At 47.8% G+C, this 24,900-nt stretch overlaps 1 protein-coding gene across 24 annotated transcripts in view; it reads left to right on the forward strand.

Moving 5' to 3' along the window:
* Btrc (beta-transducin repeat containing E3 ubiquitin protein ligase) overlaps positions 1-20,313 on the forward strand; it is a 168,831-nt gene extending 148,518 nt beyond the window's left edge. For 23 of the 24 annotated variants that reach the window (XM_087575254.1, XM_087575272.1, XM_087575286.1 and 20 more), the window contains 6 exons: positions 1,117-1,366; positions 2,629-2,747; positions 4,182-4,292; positions 4,814-4,892; positions 14,580-14,772; positions 16,425-20,313. In XM_087575254.1, the coding sequence (XP_087431380.1) occupies positions 1,117-1,366; positions 2,629-2,747; positions 4,182-4,292; positions 4,814-4,892; positions 14,580-14,741 (721 nt within the window). In that variant the 3' untranslated portion in view covers positions 14,742-14,772; positions 16,425-20,313. 24 annotated transcript variants of the gene reach the window in all.
* Positions 20,314-24,900: the final 4,587 nt, after the last annotated feature.

Here is a 24,900-nt window from a genome sequence, read left to right on the forward strand (position 1 = left end):
GCTAAGGGTTTGCAAACACACCAAAAGTCACTTTTTATAACAACTGGAATAGACGGCAGTTATCTGCATTGTCAAATTCTCTAAAGTTATCCCTGTAAATAGGGATAGTGTTCCTTCTACTTCTAGCCACAACAGACCCCCCCCCCTTGCAGTCGCTGGCTCTTAACTCTTGGCCTTTGGGGTGCCTCACAGGAGCTGGAGCATGGTAGATGTTTAGGTCATTTACAGAATAGGGGAGAGATGGTGTTTGTTTGCTGTCTTGGTGGTTTGGGGATTGAACCCAGGACTTAGCATGCTAAATAGCAGTCCACCTCCTAGCAACACTACAGCACAAAACTATCTTTCCAAAAGGAGGGTAAACTGGGAAGGAGAAACCCAATCAATGTGCAGAAAGAAAGCAATTGAGGCAATTCTATCTTGGCACAGTTCTCAAGCTCTGCAAGGGTCTCCACTGCCATAAAGCACATGCTTAACGTGGGCGGGAGGGCTCCTCTTGACCAGTCTGCCCCTGAAAAGCACGAAAACGGATGGAGCCTTGGAGTTAGAGTCTAAGGTAGAGAACTTAACGTTCAGGGAAGTAAAAGTCGAGTCCGCATTACTCAATCTGTGGCAGAACATCATGGCCCGTGGATGCAGTGATTGGACAGATACTACTGCTGTTCCTTAGCAGGCTCCTGTTTCCATGTGCCTTCTGTATTGAATGTCAGTATTAAAATAATAACCCAAAAAGCTGGGCCAAATTACCAGATGAGAGTGACTCTCATCCCTGAGCGCTGCGCAGGAAGCCTCGCTAAGCCTGTCCTCTGCGTTGTTTCCTGTGTGTGCTCTACCTGGGGGACGCAGAGAAAAAGCACACTTGCCATCAAAGTGGGAGGTGAGCCAGACATGGTGGTGCACACCCTTAGTCCCAGCACATGGAAGGCAGAGGCAGGTGGATCTCTGTGAGTTCACAGACATTCTGGTCTACAAAGTGAGTGGGGACAGCAAGGACTACACAGAGAGACCCCCATCTCTAAAACAAAAAGAAAGTAGGGGTGGCATTGATGGTAAGCTCCATGGTAAAAAACAGGCATGCATTGTCCTTCACGCTATCGGTCTCCCCGGTACCCTTTTCAGAGTGTGGGACGTAAATGCAGGGGAGATGCTAAACACATTGATTCACCACTGTGAAGCCGTCCTGCACCTGCGCTTCAATAACGGCATGATGGTGACCTGCTCCAAAGACCGATCCATTGCTGTGTGGGATATGGCTTCCCCAACTGACATCACCCTCAGGAGGGTGCTGGTGGGCCACCGAGCTGCGGTCAATGTTGTCGACTTTGATGACAAGTACATCGTTTCTGCCTCTGGAGACAGAACCATAAAGGTAACAACAGGCCACCTCTCAGGAAGTTCACAACTGCAGTAAGGAGTTTGTGTGGTTGAGGACAGCTCTGTGCATAAGTATTGTTGTAGAATAATTTAATAATTCAATTCAAATTTTATCTTTTTTTTTAAGATTTGTTTTATGTATATGAATACACTGTAGCTGTCTTCAGACACACCAGAAGAGGGTGTCAGATCCATTACAGATGGTTGTGAGCCACCATGTGGTTGCTGGGAATTGAACTTAGGCTCTTAACCACTGAGCCATCTCTCCAGCCCCCCAATTTTTTTTTTTTTAATCAGAGCTGAGGACCGAACCCAGGGCCTTGAGCTTGCTAGGCAAACGCTCTACCACTGAGCTAAGTCCCCAACCCTGGAGGTATAACTTAATGGCAGACCACTTGTCTGGTATGCCCAAGACCCAGCATGGAAAAATGACAGTGCCACAGATGGTGGCAATGACAGGGAGCATGGGAAAAGGAGACGCTAGTTTAAGGTCAAGAAAATACATACTAGAGCTAAGGAAATGACCAGTGTGACAAAGCCCTCGCCACATAAGCATGAGAACCTGCATTCAGATTCCCAACAGCCATGGGAAAGCCAGATGCATCACCTCACATTAGTAGTCTTATTGCTCAGGAGGCAACGGTGCCCAGTCCCCAGTGGTCAGTGGCCAGCCATCCCAGCCAAATAGTAAGCTTCGTGTTCAAAGGCCCTGTCTGAAGAATAAGGTGGAGGGGCTCAAGGCAGCTCAGTGTGTTCAGACTGCTTTCGCCAAGGACCTGAGTTTAGTTGTTTGCATGCAGATAGTGGCTCAAAACTACCTGAGTCTCGAGCTCCAGAGGATCCAACTTCTGGCCCTGTGGATCCTTCCAGAGGATCCTTCCTTCCAGCTCACACATGGTACACACAAACTCAAGCGTTACAATACACATAAAAAATATCTCCAAGGGCTGGAGAGATGGCTCAGCCGTTAAAGGCTAGGCTCACAACCAAAAAATATCTCCAAAAAAAGTAAGGTAGAAGGAACTGAGGAGGACACTGAGTATGCACACACACGAAAGGAGACTAATTCATAGAGTAAGTCATTGGCACAGTCTCATGTGACAGCAGCCAGCTTCCCATTAGCTCTCCGGTGCTATGAATTAAACCTGGCTCTTGTTTTCCATTGCTGTTTCCTCTGTTGAGTCTCTTCTGTTTCCTGCTTACCTTTTACTGGTAGAAGTACCGATCCACTGCTCAGCTGTCACTTTTGTGTCTCAGGTGTGGAACACAAGTACCTGTGAATTTGTAAGGACCCTAAATGGGCACAAGCGTGGTATCGCCTGTTTGCAGTACAGAGACAGGCTGGTGGTGAGCGGCTCCTCTGACAACACCATCAGGTGAGCAGCCGGCCTTCCCAGAATGCATCCCCACCACCCTTCTCCTTACCCTTTGTGCACAGAGCTCATGGTCTTTACCTGTCCTACCTTTGTAATCGGGTACGTCTCCTTTCTGTAGCTAGTACAGGTCAAAAGTCTGCCCTGCCAGAGAGGCAGCACAGAAAAGCCTTTAGGTGATCTGTTTCCTGCAGTTCAAAAAAAAAAAAAAAAAAAAAAACGCCACTGTTATTGAAAACAGAAAGAAAACGAAGGAGAAACGTTTGTTTCTCTGCTAGAAATCACGTCATTTTGTTTTCAGTACAGTAGTTAGGCTGGCTTTAAACAGGAAGGTTACAGCTCTGTATACTTTCCTTGTACTTTACCCTCACAAAGATGAATGGCAGAGAGATGGTTAGGATTTGGAAGTTTTCATGCGCCCTCTCCTTTCCCTAAACACCTGAGGGAAGGTAGAAGAAAGGTGGTCCTGCTGCACATCAGACCCGCCGTTCCTCTAGATCTCTGGGACTGAGCAACAGCTGCAGAGCTGTGGCCTGTCCCTACCTTTCTGTCAGTGAGGACTGTTCTGCACAGTGGGGACAACTGCATCCTCCTGCCGAGATGAAGGTGCTGTGTGACTGGTCTAGGTCAGCCAGGGATACATGGAGAAACCTTGTCTCAAAATACAAACAACAAAAAGGATGTGGTTTTAGTGTTTTATAAAGTATAGTGTTTTAGCACTGTATAAAGAATGGTGTTTTGAAAACAACTGCTTTTGGGATTAGGGATTTAGCTCAGTGGTAGAGCGCTTGCCTAGCAAGCACAAGGCCCTGGGTTCGGTCCCCAGCTCCGAAAAAAAGAAAAGAAAAAAAAAAAAAAAAAAAAGAAAACAACTGCTTTTGAACTTAAATCACACATTTTTCTGCCCACCTTGTATGGCAGATAGGAAATAAGTTATATTGAAAACAGTATATCTTTGTGTGAGTGATCTTTGTGAAATTTTAAGATATATTTTTATTTTATGTGAATAACTGTTTGCCCATGTGTATGTATGTGCCCACATGTGTGCCTAGGGTCCAAGGAGGTCAGGAGAGTGAGTTGGGAGTCTCTAGAACTGGAGTTATGGAAGATTATAAACCACCACGTGGATACTGGGAGTCAGAGCTCTTAACTGCTGAGCCATTTTTCTGGCTCCCTTTGTGAATTTTTAAGGATATATGAAATACATTGTAATATTCAAAGCTTAGAAAAGAATCCATGAGCCAGTGGTGGTGGTGCTCACTTCTAATCACAGCACTCGGCAGAGGCAGTGGCTCTCTGAGTCTGAGGCTGCCTGGTCTGCAGAGTGAGTTCAGGACTATAGAGTAAAACCCTACCTCGAAAACCCAAAAAAAATGGAATAAAAGGAAAGAGAGAAAGAATCCATGAAAATTCACTAGACTCAATTTCCTCTTGTAGGCTGTGGGACATAGAGTGCGGTGCATGTCTGCGAGTGTTGGAAGGCCATGAGGAATTGGTACGCTGTATTCGATTTGATAACAAAAGGATAGTGAGTGGGGCCTATGATGGGTGAGTTTGCTAACAATATTCTGAAACACATCTAAGAGCTCAGTGGCAGAGCATGTGCAAGGCCCTGGGTTCAGTAGCTAGCACCTGCCTTCCCCAAGTCTGTGTCTGCATTCTTCCCAGTTTACGATTCTAGATGACCCTTCCTTAGCTCTGAAAGTTGATGTACACTGTTGCTTAATTGCTATTCACCACCTTTTGCTTACTGTTTTCTAAATATTCTTCCCAGTCATTTTATTGTATTTGTATTGATTATTATTTTTGCTATTTGATTATGTATTTGTCTGGTTTGCCCTATAAAGCAAAGAAACAGACAAATCCACAGTACCGGGCCAGGCATATATGAAGTGGATATTGTAAGAATGAGTGTGAGAAGCCTGTCTCCAGACAGAGAAATCACCTGACTCCTGTGAACTCCAGCCACGCTGTATTCACTGCCTGGCTTTTTGCTTTTTTGCTTTTCTTTCTTGTGTTCCCTTAAGTTTGCTTTCAACTAAGATTTTTGTCCCCTTTTTGATCTTTAGAAAAATTAAAGTGTGGGATCTTATGGCTGCTCTGGACCCGCGTGCTCCTGCAGGGACTCTTTGTCTACGGACGCTTGTGGTAAGAGCTTTATTGTTAAAGGGGGCTGACAAGCAGGTAGGGGAAGAAATTAAATGTTAATGTGCTGTAGAATATAGATCTGGATTTTATAGTTAGACTCTCACAAAACCTACTAAATGGGAAGGCAACCAATACATGACAGTAAACTATGCTTATGTAGTTAGCACCCTTCCTCCAGAAGTGCTTAGAGACTGGCTATGGAGAGGCCTGTGGCAGCTGCTAACAGCTGCACAGCACACAGCCCACACATAGCACAGGAAGTGAATAAGAATTCTGTATCCACCATAAGCAGCGGGATGCACTGAGGGAGAGAATATAATTACCCAGATTGGAACCTGTCCAGGATCTAAGGACCTGAACACCTGTACTTGCAAAATGTACCCTGGACTCTGCTGGAACCCCTGGTCAACTCTCAGTCCCACATCCCGTTCAGTAGGCAGTGCCTCGAGCACCTTCAGTCCTCTTTGTTCTCCCTTCTACGCTGTGTTTGAACATCAGATACTTGCGGGGGAAAGTGAGTCAGAAGGAGAAATGTCACCCTCCAATTCTCTGTTTGTAACAGGGCCTCATTGTGCAGCCCTGGCTGTGTTGAAATTGCAGTCCTCTACCTCCATTTCCCTGGTGCTGGGATTATAGGCTGCATCCACCACAGGCTTGAAAGCATAGAATTCTTTGCCATGTTATAAGCCAAAGGCTCAGATTAACAAATGATTCTTCAGTTAGATGTGTGTGGGTCTAGAGTAAACAGGTCTTTTTGAACAATTCAGATAAAACATTAAAAATCCAGTGTTCTCAATTCTGATTCAACATGGAGGAAGTTTTAGTTCTGATGAAAAGGGATACTTTTTGTCTTTCTTGGATTTAAAGTACACTCTTAAGGTGGATATGGTGGCGCACACGTATGTAATCTCAGCATTCAAAGGCTGAGGCAGGAGAATTGCTATACACTCCAGACAGTTACAATTAAATGCAGTCTTTGACCAGCACATGTGCTTTGTCATGTGTCTGGAATCCCAGACATGAAAAGTGAGGTGAGAACACTGAGGCTCTGGGCTAGCCTAGGCTATAGAGAGGGCCTATCTTCAAAAAGAAACAAGCTTTTCTATAACTTCAGAACTCAGAGGCCTAAGGGAAGAGCATCTTGAGTTTAAGACCAGCTTGAACTATGTACAAGACCTGTACCCTAAACGAAAGGAATAGCAGCAGCAGCAGAAGGTTTTCACCTTACAGTTCAGAGCCAGGTGAGCTGGTGCTTGCCTGGGCACCCTACCTAGCCATGGGGAGGCGGAAGAAGGTGATCTGAGTTCAAGGTCAGCCTGGTTGACATTGAATTCCAAGCACCTCAGACTATAGAGTAGGACCCTGTCTCAAAAGATATAACAACAATAATAATAAAATTTAAAACTTTGATGTGTATATGCCAGTAAAACCATAGAGTGTCTCCATGTACATAGCAATCCCTTCATGTTTTTCTGTAGCCCACCTTGTCCCCAGTCTCTGATAAAATCCTGGCCTGCCTGTTTTATATAATCTTGGTTAGTTGATATTTTCTAGAGTTTTATGAAAACAAATCATATAGTATGTACTTTTTTATACCTATCTTCTTTTTTCTTCTCAAACTTCCTGTCAAGTCTCCTGTCATGTACACTCAGTCATGTATCTAATGGTGATCTTAAACTTCTCATCTTCCTGCCTCTACTTCTGGAGTGCTTGAATTACAGGACACCACCACACCTAGCGTATTCCGTCCTGTATGGTAGAACTTCCTGTGTGAGAGGCAGGCTGTCAGCCGACTGACTGCTCCCTCAACCCCACCTGTGTCTACACTTAGGCAGAAATCGTTAGGGTTTGCCCGGGTTCATATGGACCACGTTTTACCCATTCACCAGCTGGTGAGCCGTAGGGTTATCCATGTTTGCCTACGACAAATAAAGTGTCAGAGACTTTACTTGGAGGGATTTGGTTTGGTTTTGTTGTTATTTTGCACAATTCTGGGAAAAGGTGAGAATGGGCATCAAAGCCCAATGCTCTAGATTCTGACCCAGCAGTCAGGGCCTGAGCCCTAGGGAGGAGTGAAATATGCAGAGCCTGCATTCAGTATTTCTAGAAATGGCCTGTTTGCCAAAGTAGTTACTATGTGAAGTTACCATGTATGTTCCATAGTGCACAGCACACTGTCTTTCATGGATCCGTCACCTGTGTCTTAGGCAGATTTATGCTGTGGAGAGAGAGACACCGTGACCACAGCAACTCTTAAACAGAAGAATTTAACCCCAGCCTGCCTACCGTGTCAGGCGTAGTCCGTCTTCATGGTGGCAGGTATGGCAGGCCTGGTGCTGGACAGGTTGAGAGCTGTGCTTCCTGATTGGAAGGCAAAGAGGTTGAGACTGTGTCTGACTTGGGCTTTTGAAACCTCAAAGCTCACCCCCCAGTGACACACTTCTTCCACTAAGGCCACACCTCCTAATCCTAGTAAATAGTTCCATTCCCTGGTGACCAAAGCTTCGAGTCTGTGAGCCCGTGGGGCTGTCACTTTTACTTGTTCCTTTGTGCAGACAGTTCTCCTCCTGGAGTGCCGGTGTCCTCTGGAAGAGCTTTCCTCACTTCCCCTGTGCAGGCACGCTGGGGACAAGGGCTTCCCAGCACTCGTCTGCCTTCTGCAGGGTGTCGTGGCTGGTAAAGAAGCCGACAGTGTCTTTCATTGCATCAGTGCTGTCCTCCATTTTCTCCTGTGTGGTTCTGCTTAGATAAGCAAGAGACATTGTCCCTCTTCCTCTGCACAGTGGCTTGTTTTCCTTTGGCTGCTTTAAGGTTTTGTTCTTGTCAGGGATTTTCAACAATTTGGTTATATCTCAGTGTGAGCTTCTCTACTTCAGATTAAGAGAAATTATTAGTGGGTCAAAGACAAGACCAGACTAGCTGTATGCGCTCTATGAGAACAACTTGAGGGGCTGGAGATACAGCTCAGGTGGTCGAGTGATTGCTTCATGTGCAAAAGCACTAGACTCAGTCTATAGCACCATATATTCAAGACTTAAGTCCTGTCATTCAGAGGTGGAGGCAAGAAGATGAGAGTGTCAAAGGCATTGCCATCATTTACACATGGAGTTCAAAGCCAGCCTTGGCTACATGAGACCTGGTCTCAAGGGGGGTGAGGTGGGGGTGGGGCTGGAGAGATGGCTCAGCAGTTAAGAGCACTTGCTGTTCTTCCAGAGGTCCTGCACTCAGTTTTTCAGTTTCTAACATCACATCAGGTACCTCAAAACTACCTGTAACTCCTTCAGGGCATTTGATGATGCTTCTGGCCTCCACAGACAACTTACACATAATCCACATACAAACAGAAACACATGCAGAAATAAATGGATGCACAAACCAATTGTAGATGTAAAGACATTTATAAATAAGAAGTTAAAGTTGATAAGGTGGTATATGCCTGTAATTGTAGCAGTTGGGACTCTAAGACAGGAGGACCATGAGTTTAAAGGCCAGCCGGGGCTGCATAGCAGGACCCTGCCTCAGAAACCCAAGGACCGGGATTGGAAGAGTGTACTAGCATGCACACAGACCTAGGCTGGTTCACCAACACCACTACCACCCAGGAAGAAGGCTGAAATCTGTGTTTCTGAAATTCCTGTGTTGAACCTGATGCCTCCAATACTTTAGAATATGGTTGTGTTTGAAGACTGAGCCTTTATAAGGGTGATTAGGATCAGTTGAATGCATAGAGAATAGGCATTAGTTCCATGTGACTGGTTTCCCTAAAGGACAAGATCAGGCAGGTAAACATAGATGGCAATGCTTGTAAGGTAGAGAAGACGTCATCTATGACATAAGCTGGGGAAGGGGCCTGAGAATCAAAACAATTCTGCCAACTCTTCAGCCTCTAGACAGTGGGAAATCTCCATTTAAGCTACCCTGTGTATGAAACTTCATTATGAGACTCTTAAAAATTATATCCCATGCCATTACTAGTTTAGAGTAGCTGCATTAATTTCATACAGAGCAAACTGCCAACAAGGAATATTATCCGGATAAAAAGGTGTGGTGCATCGTGATGAGCAAAAGACAGTCCCTAGTGTGTCAGTGCCTAATGATAGCACCAGGACATACCAGATGAGGAGGTGCTAGATCTATAAGGAAATCAGTGAGCCACTGTCAGAGCTGAAAAGATCAGCACCCAGTCATGGCAGCAGCAGGCAGTAGACTCAAGGAGAATAGTTAAGCTCAGCAGCAGGGTCTCAGCTAATGTGGTTATCCTCTGCATACACAATGATTCTTCCAAGCTCCCGTGGAGCGTTCACCAAGATAGAATGCATTGGTCCTTAAGCTCAGCTTAACAAATTCAAAATACTAGGTATATCCAGCAAGATGGCTCAGCAGGTAGCAAGCGAGGCTTATTGACAAGCCTGGCAACCTGAGTTTGATCCCTAAGAACCCCACAGTGAAAGGAGGACTGACCTCTACCCATGCCATGACACATGCGTGCTTGTGTCACACAGATGAGCAAACGTAAGAGAACGTTAAGAGCTAGAAACACGGGGCTGGAGAGATGGCTCAGCGGTTAAGAGCACCCGACTGCTCTTTCAGAGGTCATGAGTTCAATTCCCAGCAACCACATGGTGGCTCACAACCATCTGTAAAGAGATCCGATGCCCTCTTCTGGTGTATCTGAAGACAGCTACAGTGTACTTATATATAATAAAAAAAAAAAAAAAAAAAAAAAAGAGCTAGAAACACGCAGCATGTGTTCTTATGCACACCACAGTGGAAGTAAAGCACTGAGTGACCAGAGGAAGGGTAGTAGGTGTAGCCATGAGCCATCTAGCGCTTTCAAATAATACACAGGGCGAGGAGAAATCTCAAGAGAAATTGAAAGGGATTTTGAATATGAAAATAAAAATATGGGGTTGGGGATTTAGCTCAGCGGTAGAGCGCTTGCCTAGGAAGCACAAGGCCCTGGGTTCGGTCCCCAGCTCCGAAAAAAAAGAAATATATGGTGACAGTAGAGCCTAGAGAAAAATTAATAGCATGGGTTTTGCTTTTGTTTTGTTTTTTAAAGAAAGAGACATGTTAGGACCCATGAGATAGCTTCCATCACATGGTAGAAAAAGAAACTGAGTTAATTCTACAGGTTGCCTTCCGTCTCCACATACTCGATATGGTGCAAGAGCATTGCGCGCATGCGCAAAAACATAAAAAGATGACCTAGGGCAGGACAGACTACAGTGAGAAACGGTTCTCAAGGCAAAACAACTAAAATGAATAAGGAATCGTTTTGCTTTGCTTTGCTTTGACTTTTAGGGGCCTGTATGCCCAATACTCAAACAAAATGTTCCCACACAAGCTCTCCCAATGACCCTCACCCTACAACGGATCCATTTATTCCCAGTACATCTTTTAAATGTCTTAGACGTCGTGGAGAAGCTGGCTAAAAGGACCATCTTCCCTTCACGGGGCCAGACAGGTTCTGTACACTAGTCCTCTGTTTCCCCTGTTCCCTTCTCTGTTCTGCATCTCCCTGCCTTCTGCCGGCTCACTGCGGTGCAGCATCCTGGCAGTGGGACCAGTCACTGTCACCCTGACAAGTCTTTCCTCACTAGCCCCCTCCATTTCTCCTACTTCTGTTTCCGCTTCTCTCTCAACCTTTCCAGAAAAGTTGTTTTCTTCCGTAACCAAATCATTTGTTTATAGCCCTCCAATAATTATTTTCCAAGACTCTTCAAGAGTAGAGGGCACTAATTGCCTGATCCGTTGCAGCTAATCAAGTTAAGACTCACCCCTGCTACATGACCAGAGGACCCCCTCTTCAATAGACCCAGAACTACCCCTTTCAAGAAGGACCGTCCTCAACAGAAAACACCCTGCCCAACATCCTCAGAGTTAGGAATGGTAGTTCCCTGCTAAAGGATCACACTCCCCAGGTTCCCTGCAGACCACTGAGGTCCATTCTGCCCTTAAAGAGGCTGCATCCCACCTTCCTCGTAAGTATCTTGGCTGTCTGCATGCTTGGGTGCCAGAAGTGCCCCTCACTATAAATAAACACGGCCCCACCGTCAAAGGGAAGGGAAAAGAAGAGACGCGTACATACACACACCTGTAACCCCAGCACTTTCCAAGACAGACAGGAAGATTGTTGAAGCTTACTGACCGTCAGCATAGGCTCGGGTCAAGGTTCAGTGAGTTAAAACAAGTAAACTACTTGATGAGAGTGAAAGTAAGCCAGGGTTAATGGCTTACACTTGTAATCCCAGCAGTCAAGGAGCTGAGGCAGCAGGAGGATTGCTCTAAGCTCACCACCAGTGTGCAATTTATGAGACCCTGTCTCAAAACGAAAGAAAGAAAGAAAGAAAGAAAGAAAGAAAGAAAGAAAGAAAGAAAGAAAGAAAGAAAGAAAGGAAGGAAGGAAGGAAGAAAGAAAAAAGAAAGAAACATAGATAGATAGCCAGCAAAATAGTAATAAGAAAACACAGGGTTGGTTGGGGATTTAGCTCAGTGGTAGAGCGCCTGCCTAGCAAGCACAAGACCCTGGGTTTGGTCCCCAGCTCCGAAAAAAAGAAAAAAAAGAAAAAGAAAACACAACTTGCTGGGTGGTAACTCAGGGTCCTTGGGAGGCAGAGGCAGGCAGATCTCTTGAGTTTGAGGCCAGCCTGGTCTACAGAGTTGAGTTCCTAGATAGTCAAGGCTACACAGAGAAATCTGGTCCCAAAAAAAAACAAACAAAAAAAAATTGTATTTGACTTTTTTTTCTTCAGGGTTGGGGGTAGAATCCCTGTGCCTCCTGCACACCCCCCAAGTATCTTACCAAATTTTGTATCTTAAGGTAGTGGTGTCTTTTTAAATGTAATGTCACTGGGGAAGGCGTGCATGCCTTGGAGATCAGAGGCCAACTTTGTAGAGTTCATCGTTTCCCTCTACCTTTATGTGGGTTCTAGAGATTGATGTCAAGTCACTAGAGCTGCAAGGCAAATGTTTTAATCCACTAGCCATCTTCCCACCCTGTTGTTGCCCCTGCTCGAGCAGAGCATAGACTCGAGCTTACTGTGTACCTGAGGTTGACTTCAAATGCAGTGGGGGTGATAGGTACAGTGTAGAAGGCTGATTGAGCACTTGAAGGTTGGTGTGCTGTGGTGCTGCAGCTTACAGTGCAGACCTTTTACATAGTAGGCACTGGGCTGTGTGCCCAGTGTTCAGTTCATGGCACCCATCTCAACAGGCAGGCTCCATGATTACAGTAGCACCAGATCAGCAAAGGATCTGGGTTTAATTCCCAGCACCCACGTGACAGCTCACAACTGTCTGTAACTATTTCCAGGCAACACATAATACAAACAAAACACCCATACACATAAAATAATTTTTTAAAAAAGTCATTTGTCAAAATCCAGTGCCTACCCATGGTAAAACTCTAAGCAAGCCAGGAGAACTTGCTCAACTTCATAAAGAAAACAAACTTAAACACTTAATATCACTGTGGAGATTAAGCTAGGGTTTGAAAGATTGTCGTATCACTGATGGGAAAGCTTCTGAACTCTTGTCAAGTGGCACCGCTTTGGAAGCTTCTTGCAAGCATCTACCAAGGACACCCCTCTTCTGTGGCCACACAGTTCTGCTGCTCGAGAAGTGAGTGCATATTTCCAACAGAACCATGGAGGCTGGAACAGTGGTTCAGCAGTCTTGAGCAATAGCCATTCTTACAGTAGCTCACAAGTAGCTTTAATTGTGGGGGCAGAGGGCAACCAGGGAACTGTGAGCACTGGACAGACACATGGCACACAGAGAAACACGTAAGCAAACGCATACAATAATAAATGTTTGAAGTGTTTAGAGTTAGAGACTGAATCTCGAAATGTAGTTCAGGCTGGCCTCAAACTGGTGATCCTCCTGCCTCGGTTTCCTAGGGCTGTCATCATGACTGTGCACCATCACAGCAGCTCTGTCTCCATTCATTTATTTATTTTTGTTCTTTGGCGGTTTTGAAAGAGGGTTTCCCTGAGTCCCGGCTGTCCTGGAGCTCACTCTGTAAACCAGACTGGCCTCAAACTCACAGAGATCCTCCTGCCTCAGCCTCCCGAGTGAAAGCAGCTTTGTTTATAATAAAAAAGAAAAGTGAAAAGTCCATATGTCCATCAACAGGAGGGTAGACTAACTGTAGTATAGCCATACAGTGGGATATTAGCCACTAACCTTTTAAAGGGATAAAATAACTTTTTACTTGTAGTAACAAAAAAGGAAAAAAAAACCATTGTTCTAATGTTTGAGTAAAATAAGCTAGGCATGGGGCTGGAGAGATGGCTCAGCAGTTTAGAGCACTGACTGCTCTTCCAGAGGTCCTGAGTTCGATTCCCAGCAACCACATGGTGGCTTACAACCATCTGTAATGGGATCTGATGAAAGCTACAGTGTAGTCATATATATATACATATATATACACACATATATATACACATATACATATATATACACATATATACATATATATAAATATATAAATATATGTTTATATATAATGTAATTATATATAAAATAAATCTTTAAATCTTTAAAAAGTAAGCTAGGCACAAACATACGTACACACTCATATATACTACATGTGTGTGTTTCTATGAACTCAAGGGTAGGTAGTAATCAGTGATGGCATTGGAGTGCAGGAGAGACTGAGAGACTGACTAGCAGCAGTGGTTGAAAGTCCTTTCCAAAACACCTGATTTGGGCAGTGTTTGCTCCCCTCATGTGCTAAAGTAGGCCCTGACCTCATGAAAGCCAACTATTAAAATTTTGCAAGTTGGCAGGCATAGTGGTGCATGTCTTTGATCACGGTACTCAGGAGACAGACGCAGGAGTACCTCTGTGTTAAAGACCAGTCTGTTCTACAAAGCAAGTTCCAGAACAGCCAAGGTTGTTATACAGAGAAACTCTGTCTCGAGAAAAGCAAAAGACCCAACAACAACAAAAAAGAATTTTGCAAATTGTCAATCATATGTGGATGGCTTCAGATTGGCCATGGTAGGACTTTGTGCGTCATGAAAATCTATAAACGGTTCTTCAAATTAAGGAAGTTTTTTTCCCTAAGATTTGTTTTTATTTTATGTCTATGGATGTTTTGCCTGCATGTATATCTGTACAGTACAGTGTCCTCGGAGGCCAGAGGATGTCAAAACCCTCTGGAACTGTAGTTACAGATGGTTGTAAGCTACCACGTAGGTGCTGGGAATCGAACCTGGGCCTCCAGCTAGTGCTCTTAGCTACTGAGCCATCTCTCCAGACCCTAGAAGGTTGGTTGGCATACATCTGCCAGCATGCCACTTCTTCCTGCTACTCACCCCTTGACTTCTGATGGTCAAGCAAAGGAATTTGCATGGAGATAAAACAGGGAGGTTCCAAGGAGCTCTCTCTTCCAGCCCAGTAGGTACCAGGGAGGTGCTAACGAGCTCTCTCCTCAAGCCCAGTAGACTGTGACAAACCAGCATCTTCACTGCCTTTTTGCCTGGGCTAAGCATTGCTTCCTGTGTTCCTGAGATCAGCTGTTGCCCAATAGTTGAGTTTTCCATTCTAACAAGGGTGACTGCTTCGTGTCTGTGTGTAAAACAGTGAAAGAGCACATCTGAGCCTCCCATAGGCTCCTGCAAACAAAGGGGCTTTGATTTTAAGTTCAAAGTCTTACTCTCTTTGTTTCTGCCTCTTTAGGAGCATTCTGGAAGAGTTTTCCGACTCCAGTTTGATGAATTCCAGATTGTCAGTAGTTCACATGATGACACAATTCTCATCTGGGACTTCCTAAATGATCCAGCCACTCATGCTGAACCGCCCCGCTCCCCTTCTCGGACATACACCTACATCTCCAGATAAATAACGCGACACTGGCCTCATAATTGCCCAGGTATGAGAAGAAGCGTACAGGCAGCACTGTGTTGGCTGTGGGTGCTGTCACTCTCGGAGGGGTCTCATTCTCCGACTTTCCCCCAACCCTGTACACAGGAAAGCAGAGCTGACAGCCCAGTGAGCACCACTTTCACCAAGTAGCCAGCTGCAGTTCTAGAAGATTCTTCTTATATAGCAGTACTAATTGTAATCGTTCCTTCAGTACAATTTTTATGAAAGTAAGAGGACATCTGGGCCAGTTTGAAAACTAGTGAGCCCTAGCCTGTCATTTATAGCTCCTAGATCAAGACCTACAGGGAAGACCCTCTCCATCTAACTCTTCTAGCGTGACTGGAGACAGCTCTAGCTGTGTTATGCCACGGACGTCACACAGCTCTGCCTTGTTGGTCTCACTGGGAACAGAAAGTGGCTTTCTTGTCTCTACTCTCTGCTCGTCTACAGAAGAACACCTAGCTTGTTTGGTCAGCCCCAGCAGTTATCGTGAACTTGGTCCTTGCCACATCTCTAGCGCCTCTCAAAGGCAGGGAGGCCCAGACCGAGCACACCCATGTATGAGTGTGTTTACATCCACTGCCGTCACCGGTTCAGACATGTTGGGTTATTGGCTTTAGGAACTTAGCACAGCCTCTAGGGAGCATTGCCTCCTCGTCACTTCCTATTTCCCACACTTGCCTCCGTGGTTACCCCGGGTGCGCCTTTCATGTCACTCCTGCACCTGTCAGTCTTCCTTGGGGAGTGATCTGCCTCAGGGGCCCTCAGTTTCTCTGCTGTCATAGAGGACGCAGTTGCTCACCACTCCTCAGCTCAGTCACACTGGCCGTGTGCCTGTGACTTGTGGACTCACAGGCTGTCAGGCCCTGCTGAGGGAGGGAAATGAGCACAGGTCTACTCACCGGGCTGCATGAAGATAGTGTTGTGAAGTTCTTAGGACATCACTCACCAGAAGCCCTTTGTAAAGGTAACCATGGCTCACGCTTTTGTAGTCACCATGTACCGTGTCTGCTCTCTTTGCCAGTGTTTGGTTTTTTTCCAGTGTAAGAGCATTTTGCTGTTGGGGTGAAGGCCCCTTGGGTATTGACTGCTTGGCCTGGCTCATGCTAAACACCTATTTAGCCACAGAAATGCACCCCTAACCCTCACCGTTACCATCCTTCCTACCTTTGTTTATATCTGTTTCCTCCTTTCATGCCCTGAGAGCCTGGCTTGGTCTTTTTTGACTCATCTAGGCTCTCTTCTTAGGCTGTCTTCTGTGTCTCCGTGACAATAGCTCTCACGTCTCCATAGGTGACCCAAAGCTTTTCTCTCCAGGCTATATTCCCAGAGGCCATGTACCCCCTTGAAGGGACCAGAAGCACTGTCAGTGACCCCATGTCAGTGATCCTCAGGCTGAGCCCAGCCAGCTGCCCTCCAGGACTCACTTCTTGTAGGTGCAGCCTCCAGAGCTGCCCCTGCCTACTCTGCTGTTCCACAGATCAGGGACAAGCATGGCATTGCCCCGGCCACTGGTCACTCATCTTAGGACAGCAGGGTCCCTCTATACAGAACTCCAAGCCTTTCTCATTGACAGCCTCATGAACATTCTTTTTTTCTTAAAGTCAGTAAAAAGTACAAGGAAAAGGGGTACTGACTGTTGGCTGTGTGTTCTCACAGGACTCGTTAACGTTGCAGTATTTAACATGCCTGCCAAGACCAGGATGAACAACAACAATCAAACTCCCACCCGGATTCCTGGACGGACCAGCGAGGAGCAGGCCTTTGAGACTCCTGTTGGGACACAGCCGGTCAGCAGCCGACCAGGACGGTCTGCTCGGCACACCGGCTGCTTCAGTGCTGCTATCAGAAGATGTCTTTATCTTGTGTGAATGATTGGAACTTTCAAGCCTCCCTCCCCTCTCCTTCCCCCTTCCTCTGCACCTGTTTCTCTCCCATTGGGTTCCAGACAAAGATGACTTATAAATATATTTAGTGTTTTGCCAGAATCTCTCTTGCTTTGCCATTAAGCAGAAGAACTAGTTTCCCCATCTGGCCCACGTCTAGGGGACGGGGCTGCAGCTTCCAGGCAGAGACTGCCTGACCTCCTCCTGTTAACTGCAGGAGTGTCCAGCATCTGGCCAGAGCATTCCAGGCCACTGCGTGGGAGGAGACAGCTGCCTACACATCTTGGAGGGGAGAGAGAGGAACATACACACTGGAAGATCTGCACCTGCTGCCTCCCTCCATTGTCCGGGTGTCTGTCCCTCTCCCGTCCTCCCTACTCTATCTGAGCCTGAGAAGGTGTGTGAAGAGAGCCCCTCAGCTAGCATGAGGTGGGTCACCCAGACAGTGAGACACTCGGAAGAGCAACCTGGGGCAGCAGTGAATTTGTGACCTTGGCTCTGGTCACCGTTGCAGCTTTCTCTCCTTCCCTGTGCCTGGGGAGGGACACGAATGTCCTGAGCGCCATCAGTGCTTGTGTTTGCTCCAAACTCAGCAGTCTCCTTGGTTCCGTGGAGAGTGGAAAGGAGCTGCTGATTGCATTCCTCTCATTAACAATTAGATGTGGAATAAAAAGCATTGCGCTTCATCTTAAATCACTGGCGAGGCTAGGCCTGCAGAAAGGCCTGGGTCAGCCAGCACCAGGCACCGCCACACTCTGTACTATGGCTCACATTTGTCCCCTCAACCGAGCCGGAAAGCACCCAGGTGCCCGTGGCTGCCCACCATGAGCACAGTGTCTTAAAGAGATGGTCGGGAGAGAAGCTGATTCTCGGGTTAGGCCACTGAGCGTCACTGCCTCGCACTGCAGGTCCGTCCGTCCTTCCTTCTGCCTCTCCCAAGCCAAGTGCTTGCAGAAAGGCAAGGCTGCCAGAGGGGATCAGGGTGAAGCTTGGCACACAGGGTTTATTGATAAGCAAAAGCTGCCTTCTCTTCCTTCCTTTCCTTCTCCCAGCCTTATTTGCTGTCCACTCTCCCCAGCCAGAAACTGGCAGTCACTGAAGACACAAGCGACTGCACTTCCACAAGGGCAGAGCTAAGCTGGCCATGTGCAAAGCTGCACTGAGCCTCTGCCCGTAGGTTCCAGATGAGACGCTCATGGCCAAACCTGGGAGTACTTGAACTGAGAACCAACTTAGTTTCCCCACAGCTTACCTGGTCCTTCCAAGGGGTGACTCAGGCCACAGTGCAGCCTCAGCTTCACTTGGAAGCCAAGAAGTCGGGCTGTCATTGCTGTTCCTAACCATGCATTTAAGTTGAAAACCAACTGAACAAGCTGCTTAAAATAGAATGGGGGCCCGTCGTCCCAAGCTGTCATAGATAGACCACCTTTACCTGAGCAGGAAGTGTGTATGGGGGTGGGGAGGTGCGTCGCAACTGGCGTACAGATAGACCGCCTTTCCTTGAGCAGGAGAGGGAGAAGAAGGCATCTTTATTCTCTGGTTTGCAAGTTACCCCTTGCCCTTTGTGTCCCCTAGTGAACGCCATTCATTACTGCTGAGTCAGATCACATGTGCACGGATTGCCTTCCCTGTGTTAGCTGCAATCAAGAAATATTTCTTCACAGGCGTTTCTCCTTTCCCAGACAGCCACATGTTGTGGAGAGTGGTCGGGTTAGCCACACTGTGTTCCTTGTCTGTTACGTTGACTATTAATGGTGAAGGACTTTGCTGAAAAACAGGTCAGACATGGAGAGACCTAAGCTGCTTCAAGAAATGGTCTAATGGCCATAACGCTACTAGCCCTCCAGTTACATGCTGCTTTAAGGAGTAGGAGCAGGAGGATGTGCCTAGCCTGCGGAGGCCCTGGGTTCGATGCCCAGGATTAGGGGAGATGTGGGCACTATTGCAGACTCAGTGGTGCCAGGACTGTGCTCTTCTTCCCAGGTTCAGCTAAAAGTGTGCTGCTCCGAAGCCAGCTGGGAAGTGTGGCCGCCCATTGTGTCGGGCTCGGGGGTGGACCCTGCACATTCAAGCCCATAGCTTGGTTAAGCTTTTTCTCCAGATCATCCTCCCAACTGCTGATGGAAATGGGAACAAAGTTAAGTGGTCTGAGAAACCTGAATCACTCACATTTCTCAGCTCTGGGGGTCATTTGCCAGTTCATTGTAGAAGAAACAATCAGGTAAGGAGAAGTTCATTTCCAGAGAAGGTGAACCTCACTTACCGTCTCTGCATGATTTCAGTGGGAATTGATTATCACTGATCCCCAACTGGGCTAGAATAAATGTAAAGTTTGACCTTTTTAAAAAGAAAAGAGAAACAAAGAACATCTCAACACACTTAAAGGAATAGGAGGCAAGAAGCTGCAGGTGTCTGTGGCTCTGAGATGAGTGTCCCTGGGGTCAGTCTTGTTTTTTACTAAAGTCTTCTTTCCAATGTAAAGGCTGAAAGACCTTTCCTACTGACAGGCTGAAATCCTTAGGCAGATGAGTACGTGCACGGGTGCCTGCTGGAGAGTGTGGCCTCTCGGTCACGCTGACAGTGTCTGGACAAGGCCAACTCATGCCTTGCTGCTTGTGTGGTTGTGAGAGTGGTTGACTGTGCGTGGGTGCATGCGTGCGTGCCTGTGTGTGTGTGTGCGTGCCTGTGTGTGTGTGTGTGTGCGCGCGCGCTGCTGCTGTTGCTGCCGCTGCTGCTAGGATCGTCCTTTCCTTTGAAGTGCAGTTAGAAAGTGGGTGTGAATTATGGATGGAAAGCCTTTTACACTTGTCCCTTGGCTAAATTCTTTCTGATTTGTCCTAACTTTTGAGACAGAAACTGTTTGGAACTCTGTTGACAAGTAATAAAGTCTGGCTCTCGGTAGCTTGTTTGGAACTGAAAAGGACATTGAGGCCCCTAAATCATTCTGTAAGGAAAAACATGTTTTGTAACAATGCGAAGCTGCAGAGAAGGCCTCTGTGCCACACTGGCCTTTCATTGCCGGCTCCTGGTCTGAGTGGCTGGAGTTGATCTGCTTGTTTAGCAGTTGTCTAGAGTGCAGAATACTGAAAATGATTAGGCCATGGTGGTGTTCATTACCTTAGCGTCTTCCTTTTGAACTAAATAGTGATACCTTCCGGACCTGAGTCTGAAGCAGGTCCACTCAGAGTAGTGCAGGCCAGTAGGCTAGGCTTGCAAACATGTTCTGAAGCATCCAGGTCCTTTCAAGTGGAGATGAAGCACGCAGGTACCTTGTGACTGCACTCTGTGGTGATGACCAGTGTACAGTGGATCTTTGGTCCACACTAATCTCTACTCCCATTTGGTTACACTCAGCAGTTTTGACTGCACCAGAGACTTCTAATAGGGTCAGTCCTAGACTCACACACATGGCCTCTAGCAACATACAGCCTGCCTACCCACACTGAGCACAGTCTGTATGGGAGAGAGCTATCCCAGGAATAAAGGTGAGCTTTGTTCTGTCTTGAAGCTGTAATTCATGGGTGATGTCAGGATCCTAAAGCCACGGAGAGAAACCAAAGCAGCAGCACCATGGCCGCCTGCTTGCAGGTGGGATGGGCTACCCAGGACCCAGTGCTGGCAGCCCTGCCTCAAAACAGATTAAAAAAAAAAAAAAAAAAAAAGGGCCCAGTACGTGTGGTCTGAATTTCCTGGAGACAGTTGACTTCCCAGATACTCACTTTCTCAACAAACTCAATTATCTGACTTAACTTCTAAGTAGGGGGTGGGGACAATACGTGTTACCTCCCTTCCTAAGCCTTTCCCTTGGACATTTAAGGAAAGACCCACTAGGTTAGACCTCTGGTATCGAGGAAACTGATCCTTCCCAAAGCAGTGGTCCTTAAGCCCAGCAAACTGACTGAGGCGTTGAGTGAGTGCCAGCCTTGGGACAGACCTGGGGACAAGTGTGACATGGGGACAAGTGTGACATGGGGCAGGCCTGGGGACAAGTGTGACATGGGGCAGGCCTGGGGACAAGTGTGACATGGGGCAGGCCTGGGGACAAGTGTGACATGGGGCAGCCCTGGGGACAAGTGTGACATGGGGCAGGCCTGGGGACAAGTGTGACATGGGGCAGGCCTGGGGACAAGTGTGACATGGGGGTGGGTCTGGGGACAAGTGTGACATGGGGGTGGGTCTGGGGACAAGTGTGACATGGGGCAGGCCTGGGGACAAGTGTGACATGGGGCAGGCCTGGGGACAAGTGTGAGCCAAGGGGCTTTGCTTGTTTGCTTTTGTTTTCTCCAGTGCTGAGCGCTCTATTTTGTGATTGTGATATGGTGATGTGCAGTCCATGTACCAATATCTTCACAAGTTAGGATGATGGTAATAGTGTGTTTTGGTTTTTTTTTTAAATGTTTGGGGGAAAAGTAAATTATAAATACAAACTTAAAGCGCATTTTCTAAGTGTCTTTTCTCTTTGACCCAACATCCTAAGGATGGTTGAGCTTTCCAGCATACAGATCAAAGAAGTACACAGTAAACTTATTCCTTTCATGAGAAAACCAGATCAAGAGCCATTTATAGTGGCTCAGACCATTAGTACCAGCACCGGGGAGTCAGAGGCAAGTGGATCTCTTGAGTTCAAGGCCAATCTGGCTGACAGTTCCGGGCCCTGTCTCAAAAAAACAAACAAGTCCAGCCAGTTGTGCATGCTGTACTTGGGAGGTTGAAGCAAGAGATTTGTGACAAGATCCTACCTTAAAAAGATGGAAGGGGGGGCTGGGGATTTAGCTCAGTGGTAGAGCGCTTACCTAGGAAGCGCAAGGCCCTGGGTTCAGTCCCCAGCTCCGAAAAAAAGAACCAAAAAAAAAAAAAAGATGGAAGGAAAAAACCCTAAGATCAGGACTGACACAGAGAAACAGAGTCCTGGCATATAAGTCATTTTGTGCTGTGTCACGCTGGCCCAAAATGAGGTCTAAAGTGTAAGTTGCTCTTCGCCGTGGCACACCATACACACACCTTGAGTTTGAGCCGTCCTCAGCTGTGTCGGGTGGAGGCCACTCCTCTCTATCACTGTTCACTCATAAACCACTTAGGGATGACATATATCTATCCTTTCCCTTGGCTGTGGCTGGCTTGTCTTACCTAGATAGTTACTGTGGCTCCTAAGGTAGACTTGGTCTGTGGTCAATGTCACCAGCTTCCCCTGGAGCTTAGAGAATGGTAGTGTAAGGTCACCTGCCCTTGTTTAGGTAAAGATGCTCACAACCATGTCTTCTCCCTTAACAGGCAGCATCCCAGAGAGTCGTAGGGTCAGGGTGTCAGCAAACATCCCTCTCTTGCTACCAGCAGCTACTAGGTGAAGGCCTGAGCACTCTGGCTCCTGAGTCCAGGACAGAGACTGAGGCCGGGAGCCTAGACCTCAAGCCCAGTGTCAGACCCTGTCCCCAGGTGGAGCTACAGGGCCTGCTCCAAGCAACAGCCCTTTGGTGTCCCTTCTTAAGGCTAGGCAGTGGTCCCTCTTTAAACCTAAGACTGGGCAGCCATCAGCAATGACTAAGAAGAGACGTCGCTTCTTCCTGATTGGCTCTTGCCAATTAAGAGCATTTTATTAGGCTGCTAATTAAAGGCACTTCGTTAGCAGCAGGAGAGGCCGAGTGGGTGCCTGGTGAGATGGAGCTGAAGCCAGGAGAAATTGTTTTCCTCCCCGTGGAAGCAGAGCCTCTCAGAACCCTGTCAGTCCCCCAGCCTTTCCCGCTGCGCCTACCACGCCCCTTGCTTTCAATTAGTAGCTCTGAGGGGAGTGAGGTCATTACCAAGCCCAGGTCCAGAGCTCTCACCACAACCTCAGGCCACAGGAGGCCTTGAGGAGCCATCCAGGTCCCCAAGCACCTCCAAGGAAAGAAGCCAAGCAGCCCAAATGAAGGTGTCCCTTTACTCTCTGTGCCTCTAGCGAATGTCACGTGGTCCCCATGGCTGAGGCTGCCCCCAGTAGATGACAACAAAGTAAAGTCCCTCACCAAGAGGCCCATGTTGCATAAGGCATGACTTTTCTATCAAGAAAAAAACACACCCCCCCCAATAGCTTTGCAAGAGTACGGCCCCCATGGCCCTGAGTGACTTCAGGAGGAAGGGCTGCTGACTGCAGGAACTCCATGTGGTTCTTATTTCAAGTGCCGGGAATAGAACTCTGGGCTTTGCACATGTCAGGAAAGCGCTGTAGCACGGAGGGAGTCATGTGCATGAGCTGAGGTCACTGTGCACCTGAGGCATAGCCCCCTGCGTGGCCCCAACTAGGCTTCATTCAGGCTTCCCACCAGAGAGGAGGACTTGGCTGTGACCTAGCACATGGGGGCTGGCACGAGGGGCCATCAAGGACACCCCTCTCCAGAGCTCCCCTCACCCATTCACTTAACTGCAGAATTAGCACCAGCCTGGGCCGAGAGGGCAGATTTATGACTGGGCCCACCTCCCTCCATTTAACCCGAGGCCGGCCCAGGCTTCAGACACTAAATTAGATTTTTGACAATTAGAGAGACTAATGGGCACACAGCCATCCCCAGAGCCAGATATCCAGCAAGGCCATCTTATAATATCCACCACTGGTTAGTCACCCTCCCCCACTGTCCTGGTCATTCATGGGTGGCATCTCTCCTCTGAGCTCTCTTCTATCTGCACTCTGGAGGTGGTTACTAGCTTCCCTCCCTCTTCGAGCCCCTGGCCCAGTGCTGGTTGGCTCTGGTCCTTTGCTCTCTGCTGTCCTGTCCTGTCCTCCTTGTCCTTCAGTTTCCTCCTTGCCTTCAGATCGTCTTCCTCCATCACCTTCCCCCAGCCCATCCATCTGCAATCTGCCTACTACCTACAGCAGACTACAAGCCCCTTGAGGGCAGGGTCTGTGCCCTGACGGCATCCTAAATTTAGTTCAGCGCTCCACAGTGCTTGCTAAGCATCACCTGAGCTGCTGTGTCCTTCCCTTGAGCCCCTGGATCTCCATGATGTCCATGGTCTTACCCTTGGGACCTTGGACAGGCCCCATCCTTGTGGCCCCTGCCCTGGTTTGGGATGGCTCCCCTACCGCACTGGGTCCTCAGCTCTGGCCAGCCTTAAGCTGGGTGGTAATGAGATTGCAGTAAGTGGCGCTGGGGGGAGCTGCTCACACTTACTCAGGCAGACTCATAGCTCTGTCAGGCTGATTGGTCCTGAGTGGAGGCACAAACGGCCCCCCATGGACACGCTGAGATTGGTTATAAAATTACAAGCATTTGTCCTGCTGTCAGTGCCTCCCCTCCCTCCCCTCTGCCTGCCTGCCAGTTCCTGGCTCCCCACCCATCCTCTCTCCCTTGGGGCCAGTCCCCACACCCTAAAGAACTGGCCAGGGGCCACCACAGCATATAAGACTGAGGCCACCAACTCTTCATCAGTATGAACACAGCTCCAGCCTGTCTCAGGTGACCTGATCCTGTGCTCAAGGTTCCTAATCTCTGAGTGTGCATGGGACCCCTTAGAACCCTCAAAAGAAACGGTCTCAGTACACCTCCATGGGACAATCAATATCCTAGGCAGAAAGGAGGAGTGGGGGGTAGCAAGTGTGTGCTGTGTGGAAAGGAGGAAGCAGCAGAAGCCAGGCTGCTCTGAGGACCCCATCTCTCCTCTGCTCAGGAGGCCAGTCCCGACCTCAGCTTATGAAAAGTCAGCCTTCAGGAGACTCCCAAACCATACCACACACCCTGTTGTGGTCTCAGGAGTCTGGGCCAGAGCAAAGTCCAACATGGCCCAGCAGAGCCTTGCTGTGCTTCCCAGCGAGCAGTCAGTCTCCTAGCCTGGCCCCTGCATACAACTCCTTGGGCCTTGGCCAGAGCCCAGATACCCCTAGAATATATGCCCAGAAATTCTAGACAACCCTGGGGCTTCCTGTGGCCTCTGGTATCAGCAGGGCCTCACAATTGGGCTTCGGTAATGATCTTACTTCCCTCTTCTGATGACAATAAGGGCCCTTGTCCCTGGGACCCTGGCCTAAGATCTACTGACCAACCTTGATACTCCAATCCAGACCTTGGTCCTTGGCTGTACCCCCAGTTCGAGCCTCAGTCTATCTGGGTGTCCCAGGATTTCTGTAGTCAGCTTGGCTCCCCAGCTCCAAGGAAGAAGTTATGGGAGCAGCCTCTGGGTGCTTTCTCTGCCACTCATGCATTATCCTCCCAGAATGCATTTGCTGTAATTACATCCTTAATTAGGGTAGTGATGGTTCATTGTCCACCAACGACGAT

The sequence above is a fragment of the Rattus norvegicus genome, chromosome 1, assembly GCF_021556685.1.
Source record: "Rattus norvegicus strain SHRSP/BbbUtx chromosome 1, alternate assembly SHRSP_T2T, whole genome shotgun sequence".
Taxonomy (NCBI): Eukaryota; Metazoa; Chordata; class Mammalia; order Rodentia; family Muridae; genus Rattus; species Rattus norvegicus.